The 9,708-nt window shown below is 39.4% G+C and overlaps 1 protein-coding gene across 1 annotated transcript; it reads right to left on the minus strand.

Annotated features, from left to right (window-relative positions):
* Window positions 1-413: 413 nt before the first annotated feature.
* Window positions 414-5,471, minus strand: rps15a (ribosomal protein S15a). The gene is made up of 5 exons (XM_071913923.2): window positions 5,444-5,471; window positions 4,579-4,716; window positions 4,138-4,217; window positions 3,459-3,544; window positions 414-550 (listed from the first exon to the last, which is right to left on the minus strand). Exons 2-5 carry the CDS (start codon window positions 4,709-4,711, stop codon window positions 457-459), a joined length of 393 nt encoding a protein of 130 aa, XP_071770024.1. The 5' UTR covers window positions 4,712-4,716; window positions 5,444-5,471; the 3' UTR covers window positions 414-456.
* Between the last annotated feature and the right edge of the window lie 4,237 nt (window positions 5,472-9,708).

Here is a 9,708-nt window from a genome sequence, read left to right on the forward strand (position 1 = left end):
ATTTTAAAAAAAAAGATGCAATTCATTAAGCCTAGGCAGTGCTTCCGTTTGTGTGGTCTGACTTTCTGGACTGATATTACTCTACTGAATATGAATGGGATCGAGAAATTGTACACTATGGTATCATGGTATGAACATTCCCATCACATCCTTGTGACCAGCGTATTCTTCCTAACAACTACTTTAAGTGTTAAAAGGACAGAAAGTGCTGTTCCTTGGGTCAAGATTGTAAAGACAAGCTCTTAAGGAAACTGGTATATCTGACAGAACCAAAACAACTAGCACTTTCTCCAAAGCATTTTGTGTTTAATATTCCACCATTGAATAGAACTGCAACCTTTAAAAAAATAAATAAAAATAAGTATCAAAAAGACATTCCTCACTATGAAATAAGTCCACAGCACACTACAAGCTTTCCCGTGGTTGTTTTTTTTTATTTGCACAGTTCTTTACATTTTAGAAAAAGAATCCAAGGATTTTGCCTCCTGTATGTTTCCGTCTGGCCTCTTCATGGTCCATGATGCCAGCTGAGGTGGTCAGCACAATGTATCTGCAGAGACAAAACACAAGGTATGATACACCTCAGTTGAATCCATGTCACATTGTCACATATAGACAGAAGCAGTTTAAGTGGGGTATTCAAATCTCAACATCCTTCACACACACCCATTAACTGAAACTGTCACTTTCACAATGTAAAGACAAATTCCACCATCTATTCGATACAAACTATTGAATCCAACCCAAGCTTCAACTGCAACAGGAATAAGCAGGGAAATAACCCATTATGAAGATATGGGTGAGATTGTCTAATGATTCTAAATGTCTAACTTCAGATACTGTAATGTGTCAACCACAAAAAAGTATACTAAATTGATTTCTATATTTTCTACCAGAAAATTCTCATTTATGGAATCGACAATATTTCATAAACATATGTTTGTGAAATAATTATCTGCAGTCTCATCATGTTCCAACAATTAATCAGCCTGAAATGGAAAAATTACAAAATAAACATTCTGTGCAGAACCACTGCTGTGCGGCCCTATGAGCAGCTTTCAGATGGTACACTGCATGACTTTCCATCTCCTCTGCTTCTGATGTACAACTTGGGCAAGGAATAGAAACCATGAAGTCTCAAAATGGACCAACTAATCAGTGATATATTAATGCAATGAAAAAAAATCTTGACATTGCATTTAGAATGAGTTAATGGGTTTGATACTGCTAATTCCCAATGGCCTTTCAAATTGTAGACTCACAGTATCAGGAAATATTTCACATGAAATTACAAAAACATTTGTCCATCAGTAAGATACAACAACTCAGCATACATTATACTCCTAATGTGCTTGTACAGTAAATTCCCATATGAACACAATGAATAAGTGCAGTCTGATACACAACATTACCACAAACTGCAGCACCAGATTACATGTGGATATGCAAGTTGTTTCAGAAGCTACACATGCAAAACTATTACAACTCTAGCTTGTAGTGGACTAAAATGTATGCAGGCATTCCACAAAGCAGAAATCACACCTGTATTACCTTGTATGGGCTTGAAACAGCAAAAAGCCACACTGTAATCACCTCAAATTTTACCATCAAGTTCCTCTGATTAAACCGCATCCCATTTAAAAAGGAATGGGCTTTTTTTTAGTTTTCAATTATGGGGCTTGATTGCATCAATATTTTACAACCTCCATTTCATACTGACACAGTTAATCGGCTGTGTAGCGGCACCCCATTTCAACCGCTAAGAAGGAACGGACGTGGAACACGAGGGGCGACACTCTGGTCGGCAGATTAAGACAAACACCTTATACTCTACATCTTGAGCTCCAGTCCAGCTCATGACCTCTGCTGCATGTCAATCCTTTGTCTCTGCTATATCCCGTCTCATAAAGCACAAACGCCAAGTAAAAAATGCAAAGTGCTGAGTGCAACTGAGGTCGAAAGTAGGGCTGTTTAATACTCGGTTAAGACTGCATGTGGCCGTCTATATCCATAAGCAGAAAATAGTCTTGGGAAGCAGCAATAGATCAGTAGATCTCACTCTGTTGTTGACAATTAGTGGAGAATTAAGCAAACCATTATTCTGAAATGCGTACTGTCTACACGCCATACCTGCTTCTACATCACTTCTGATTGTTCCATCAAGAAAAAAAATGTTTCCCAGCTCAACAATATTCCACCACATTTTTTTTCTAGGTGTGCTTTAAATCACAAATTCTATTACACTTGCACAATATTTGCATAATGTTATAAATGTTAATATTTATTATATTGGACAATTAAAAGAATTTTCATTTTTATTCTACAAAAGATCAAATTGATCATGCCAATACCAAAATTTCAAGAAACATACTGTTCATTCTCCAAGCAATACCACATGCAGTTAACAGATAAAACACACTAAGCAAGCCGCTCCATATGCACATCGAGTTCAAGCCTCTTACAATAAAGCAGGTATTGCTTATATAGCCTAAGCAATGCATGAAAGGACTTGTTTTGATAACCATCACGGATGGGCAGTTAAAATGTTTTTCTCCCCATAAATCAAATAGCGGCATGAATTGTACAGTCAAAATTTACGCTTTTTTAAAACAGATTCAACCATGGGTCTCACTGGCAGCTACTCCGTTTGAATGGCCCGGTACAGCTCAGTTTCTACCCCACTGACCCCCGCCCCATCCACTACTGATCAAAATCATTAGCAATAATCATACTATAAAGCAAGGAATCTCTGTCTGTGTGTGTGTGTCCGTCGCATATCTCGAGAACCGTTCGTCCGATCGACTTCACACTTAGCGGGTGTATTGCTGGGGACCCAAGGAAGTGCAGTGTCCGATTTGGTTCAATTTGGACACGCAACACGTTCAATATTAATAAACTTTGAATAAACAAGTTAACAGCGCTCTGTGCAGCAGCGGGGCGCATGGGCACTGCACTAGTTATTTTAATCAAGGTACCGTTAAGCTGTGTATTTTAGGCAGAGCTATGCTTTTTATTTAACTAAAATCAAATAACTTTGCCAGTTAATGTGCACTGTCCATTCTAAAAAATATATACAGATGTTGCAAGTTGATTCAACATCAATTTTGGGTAATCCAAGTAGTCAAACATGCCCAATAACCATGAATCTCCAAGCAAACCACCAAATAAAATCCAATTCCCTCGTGTCACCCATGCTGGAGGGCCGGGCAAAAGCCAGCATCAATAAAGCAGACAAGTTAAGCAAACCATCAGGTCGCTGCAGTACCTCACTGTTCCAAGAGCAAGACTGCAATACCATTACAATTCTAAAGTCAGCAACAAATCACTAAACTGTTATTCCCAGTTTGTTCTTAACTACATCCCTGCTCTACAGCCGTCCCAGGCACTGAGCTACCACAGTCGGCTCCTGGCTCTCCCTCAAAGCTGTAAACTAGAGACTCTGCGGATGTGACTCTCACCCGAACTGTCTTGAGGGCAGCAGGTTGTTCTGCCACTTCTCCAGGTCTTTGAGCTGGAGGTCAAAACGTGGACTGATCACGCCACACTGAAAGACAAAGAAAAACACGGGATTACACTCCACATGTAAAAACAAGAAAGCCTACAGTGGCTACAGCTTGTATATTGTAAGCAACTGTCATGGCGGTTTCCCCTCAGCTACAAGTCAATTTTCAATTCCCTTCAAGTGTTAAGAACCTATGTATGTATTTACCTAAAACTCTCCAAGCAGCTGTACTCTGAAAACATTCCAATAAAACAACTCCAAACAAAAACGCAAATGCAACACATCTCCTGTAAAACGTCATGTTGCCATCTTGCCTCTCATCACCAAGGTGACCACAGGCATTCAGCTCAAGTTAGGAATTGTTTAATGGAATACTTTTGGAGGACAGTATCTCATAAAATAAATACATTTAAGTCTGGTAACTCTTGGAAGGGACTGAGAAACTCAACTTTGACCTGAGGGGGTTGCTGCTACAACTGGTAGAGCATTCATGAAATTAGATTATTGAAGTTATACGTGGAGACCCCATAACTAGCTGAAACATGGTTAGCATTACTGAGACATTATTTAAAACTGCCTCAGGGTTAACTCACTGTCCCCAACACTTCCACACACCATTTGCTCTTTCACTTTACCTTGTTCAGCCTGCCTGTGAGATTGACGACGATTTTCCCGGCTCTATGATCGTCAATGATCTCAAACTCACCAATGTAACCTGGAGGAGTTAAAGCACACATTCTAAGAACCAAAACTGAAGTATGACACTCAATAGCAATATCAGATTCAGTTTTCTTTTAACTGTTGAGCTTAATATCTTAATCAGGTTTGCCATTATTGCCCCTTAGGGAACCTTTACATCCAGGAGCTGACATGTCCATGATTTGAACAGCTACACATTCTTGTACACTCTGCATCCCTTTCAGCTGATAACAGAGCAGAAAATCCCTTGATTGAACCCAAAGCCTGCCACTGTTGTCTGACCGAGTATTTAAACTGATAAGCTTGTTGTGGTCTTGTGTGTAGAGATGCCAGCCCGCCACTCAGTCACACAACCCTGTAGAGAAGCAGTCACTCACCGTGCTTCATCATGACGGTCAGGAAGCGCACAATAACCTTAGAGCACGGCCTGATGAGGACCTGGCGTTTCCCACGCTTCTCAGCGTTGTTGATGCTTTTAAGCGCATCCGCGAGAACGTTCATGCGCACCATGATGCCTGGAGAGAAAAGAGAAAGAGAAAAAAAAATAAAGTGTTAACTTAGAGGTGGTCGAGCTTGTAGGAACAGTCCCAGTAGCCTCCTGGATGGGAAACAATGGTGGTCGATGAACATCTGCCCTGTTAGCAAACCCCGGCTAGCATCACCGAAGACACGAAACGTCGACTTATCAGAACCGCTTATTAGCAATTTAACGATGTATTAGATTAACACGTAATGCTAATTTGTATTCAAGAGTGGGAACATTTGCTTCCCCAAATAAAACCCGTAGCATCCCAGCAGAGCATGGCCCTTCACCAGCAGACAGACAGTCGGGCTAAAGTTGCCTGGCTAACGTCGGCTACGTTTGATTAGCAAAAGGAACTGATAGACATTTACACACACTGTGACCTATAACGTGTCGATAGTCTGCAAAATACGCATCACATTAACATGAACAGGAGGCTTCGTGGGTTTACTCATTTCAATTGGACAGGCACTTACTTTAGCGCAAAGCTAACAGTTAACGAGGCGCCTTGATCGCACTAACTCCCAAGGCCAGGGAGACCGGGACGTGAAATTTGGACCCGAAATATGATTAAATAGTTTTCATGATCGAGCCGATAATCATCCCATGTCATTACTATATAGTTGTGCTTTAACATGATCACATAAATGGCCAAATTAACATTTAGATGCTTTAGATACTGAAAAGATTGAAGATGACAGTCGAAGAGGAGACCTTACCGGTTCTGCAATATGGCGGAAAGAGGAAGTGGAAAAATTTTGCAATGCAATATGGGAAAAAAAGCAAGATCTTTCAAAACGAGATCACCAACACACCACGAAATTTCAGTCTTTCTCCTCTTTGATAGTGCGGTCTTGTTTTTTTGTTTTTTTAATCATAATTTTTATTAAGCAACACACAGCATATATGAATAGTATACAGCAATAGTATACAGTATGCTCATAATAAACAAAAAGAACATGAGAGAGTGGGTGGAGATTTATACAAACACTGAAAGTATGACAAGGATCCAAAGTTCTTACAGCTTTCAAATTAGATGAACATTTTATGGTTTTAATATAGGCCTATTGTTCGGATTCCTTTATGAACACAGAGAAAAGAGGTTTCCTATTAGAAAACATGCATTTGTGGATATGAAATTTAGCCAGTAGAATTATCAAATTGATAATATAAAATTGTTTCTTTTTAGATTTTTGATTTGTTGTAGAAAACACAACAAAGTCACAATAAATATTTTCTATGAATGCTTTCTGTCCCAGCTGTGCTAATGTTTCTGTGTACAGGGAGAGCCTACACATAACGTTAGCCTATTGTAGGTTTGCAGTTAGGCTAAATATTGGTAATGTGGTTTATAAAGTGCAGTGAGAGTTGGACTGATAGGATCTGATTACTGTGATTTCATCTATAAGGTTTCTGTTTTTTGTTGTTTACATTTATGAGGATTTTGACATAGCCTATGTGCGCCTGTATATCAAGTCGGAAGCTACTAATTCTATCTTTAAAAATCTTTGTTTTGCCATCGGGTGTCTCGTTAAACAGATAAAATCTTTAGTAAAAAAAAAACTTGTTAAATTCACAGCAGCGCCACCCAGAGGTGAGGATGGAAAAAGGGCTCTGATGACATCATGGTCTGATACAGCTGGGTGTCAGTGCATTCAGCTGTAAGGTTTAGGTGGATTTGATGGAAAGCAAAAGCAAAAATATTAGGCCTATATTTTTCAGTGCCAGAAATGTACACATATATTTTACAATTACCAATTATATTTCAGGTATTTATTTAATGTCCTTTTCTAGAGCGACTTATACTGAATGCACCAGAAGAAGAATTTTAAATTCATAGATGGTCAACATTACAAGCAACCATTAGAGAGCAATGCAAGGTTCAAAGCCACAAAAAGTAGATTGTTTTTGTTGTTAATACACAACATATTTCAGTGCAAGAGGAGGAGAAAGATATAGGAGAGGGTGATGTGATTTAAAAGGAAGATAGGGGAGAGAGGGATATGTTGATATGTTTTCTTTTTTTTTTTTTTCAAGAAATGAGTTGTCAGGTTATAATGTAGTCTAATATTAGTTTTATTCTCTAAAAGGGAATGTTCTGGGCTCTCCTGGTGGCTCAGCTGCAAGGCGTCTGCCATGTAAATGCAATGGATCTTTCTTTCTCGCTTGTTACATCCCCTCTCTCTCATTTTTTCTGCCTCTTCTCACTGTGAACTGTCTTATAAAGCAGAAATGCCATTAAAATAATCTTTAAAAGAGCACTTCCCCAGAAATGTTAGAGGGCTCTGTGGGCATGAGGCTCCCCAGGGAGAAATTTTTGAAAATCTGCTTTTAAAAACTAATTTCTGGTGAGTTTTGTACAGTGCATGTACTCTTTCAAGGGAGAAAATGCAATATACTTGCTTTTCTGACCTCTCACTGAGATTAATATGTAATCCAATCTAAAAAAAATTACAGGTATAAAATTAAATGCAATATGAAATTGAACAACTTTGAAATATCAAACAGGAGCCTGCCAGAGTAATTTTCCTGGTTTAGCAAGATAGTTTCCATTTCCATTTTACAGAAACTAAGAAAAAATGTTTCCACACAAGATAAGAAAGTACTTAACCACTATTAGTATTTCTACATTATGTCACTCAGTAGTGTTGGTGTTCAGTTACTGAAATGTCTCACTCACTCATAAGAGTAAATGCACTCTTTTTGCCCTTAATGGTATAAAAAAGTAGGTGAAAATAGGTTGAGGTGTAAAATTGTGTTCCCAGGCCCTATTAGTTGCTTCTCAATGCAGTTTGGAATCTCTCACAATTTTGGCCATTTTCTCCTCTGAAGGAGCCCCAGACATTTTATCTGCACTATCTGCACAGATTGAGTAAAGAAGGTGAGTGTGTAATGATTTTATGAAGAGGATGAAAACATTCATGTGGCTGTAAATGCTCACTACTGACTAATGTAAGCTGTTGATGAGAAGTAAGGCCATGTGTGCACCAGGTTTGAATTGCTTACATATACTACTAATACTGTAATATAAAAGGCCTTCAGGCTGGTTATAAGCCCCTTTTAGCTTATCGCTCCTCAGGTGATCTCTCAAAAAGGAAGGGGCATGCCACCCCCCCCTCCCCCTCTGTGCATGCCTATGGTAGGTATGGGGGTGCATCTCTTCCTCAGCAGCCTTGTGTAACGTCACCAGGGTTTGGATCACAGGAGGCTGCAGTGTTCTGGATGAGTATTAGGGGCTGAAGAGAGGACCTTGGCAGCCCAGCCAGGAGAGAGCGCTGGTAGTCCAGATGGGATATGACTAGACCTTGGACAAGGAGCTGAGCTGAATCTCTGGTGAGGACGGGTCTGACTTGGCGGATGTTTTATAGGGCAAAACCCACAGGATTGTGTCTGTGATGTGGCCCTCCCATGACAGTTGGTTCAATAGGATCACACCAAGATTGTTGGCAGTCTGAACAGGAGTCTCAGCGGTGTTGTGAAGGAGGATGGAGAGGCTTTGCACATTTGCCAGGATGGAAAATATACAGGCTGGCAATTTACTTTGTAAAATGCAATTTCTCATTGCACCCACTCATATATAGGCTATGATTGTGACATATAAAAGTTGTCAAGAGTATGAACGAAGTGAGTCGGTTAACACAGTGGGAACAGAAGTTAGTCAAACTCAGCACACAGAGTTCACATTGTTCGGGCCATTTCAAATTTTTATTCCCTGTTTCAACATGTGCAACAACTCAGTCTGACACTAATTGCCAGTATAGGTACAGTTCTTGTCAAATTCTTACCGGTTGACAGGTAAACACACTAACTGGGGGAAAATACAATGTACATTTACAGTAACATCTGTAAATGCCTCGCAGCACTAATATAACACTATAATAAAAAAGCATGATTTTTAAATGTTGACAAAAACCAAGAACTTCAATACATACTCTGTATTATGTCTTTGCATGTCATCACATATAGATCATCCACAGAGCTGGGCGGTGATAACCACAGCGTTTTTTAAACAGGACATTTCACTTGTCAAAAGGGTAAATTGGAACTGTGAGTATAGATTACACACTACACATGAAAACAAATCATCTGTTGTAGTATTCCTGTGACTATCTCCTGATGGCCTACACCGAAAAATATCAATAACTAGTCACCCTTTTGTCTTACATGCACACAAAAAATATATATATATGTATTCTAAAGTCAGAGGAGCATCAAGAACTAGAAACTAAGTCACAAAAATCACAATGTGTGTCTTTGGAACTGTGTGTGCAAAAAATGAGTATGTTTATGTGATTGTATATTTGTATGCTTGTGTGTTTGTTCCTTGAGTGGGTAAGTGAACGAATCTGTGAGTTTGCACCCAGGCTTCACTGTGTAAAAATACTGGGCTCTTCAAAATTTGCCATGAATATACTTGACAGGAAACCAGACTATCCTATGAAAAGTCAAGGAGCACTATCAGATAAAAAAGAGCTACTTGAAGCTAATACAGAGGCAGACAACTATATGGTGTGCCATTTTATAATCTTTTTTTTTGCGTGTCCTGTCTAGGCAGGATGTTTGTGCCACTGACATTTTACAAGAGCCCCTATTCATTAAAAGTATTCAACTCCACTGTCATGCTCTGAAGTTGAATTTCCATGTAGAGTGATTAGGATGAAAGTGTGTTGTAGGACGTATGTCTGGCCATCTACAAGAACTCAACACTCTCCAACCAGTACAAGAGGCACACCTTTAGGTTTTAGAGACACCGCTCTTCCCTCAAGTGTCCAGTAGAGGTCGTCAGGAGCCAAACCAGTGACATACCCGCCAGTCAAGTCGCCAAGGTAACAGAGACATGGAGCACAATGGAATGCTGAGCAGCACAAGAAGAAGTAACCAGATTTCTGTATTATTTCTATGGTTACATTATAATTTCAACACATTTTTTTCCTACGTTAAGCCTTTGCATGGCTATCTCTTTAGCTGCTCTCCTCTTCTAAAC

This window comes from Centroberyx gerrardi, chromosome 3, assembly GCF_048128805.1.
Source record: "Centroberyx gerrardi isolate f3 chromosome 3, fCenGer3.hap1.cur.20231027, whole genome shotgun sequence".
NCBI classification, from domain to species: domain Eukaryota; kingdom Metazoa; phylum Chordata; class Actinopteri; order Beryciformes; family Berycidae; genus Centroberyx; species Centroberyx gerrardi.

Coding starts and splice junctions, on each gene's coding strand:
- rps15a (XM_071913923.2), bottom strand. CDS start 4,711: ATGGTGCGCATGAACGTTCTCGCGGATGCGCTTAAAAGCATCAACAAC. Junction 3,545..4,137: donor TCACAGGCAGGCTGAACAAG/GTAAAGTGAAAG, acceptor TTTGTCTTTCAG/TGTGGCGTGATCAGTCCACG. Junction 551..3,458: donor CTGCCCTCAAGACAGTTCGG/GTGAGAGTCACA, acceptor TTGTCTCTGCAG/ATACATTGTGCTGACCACCT.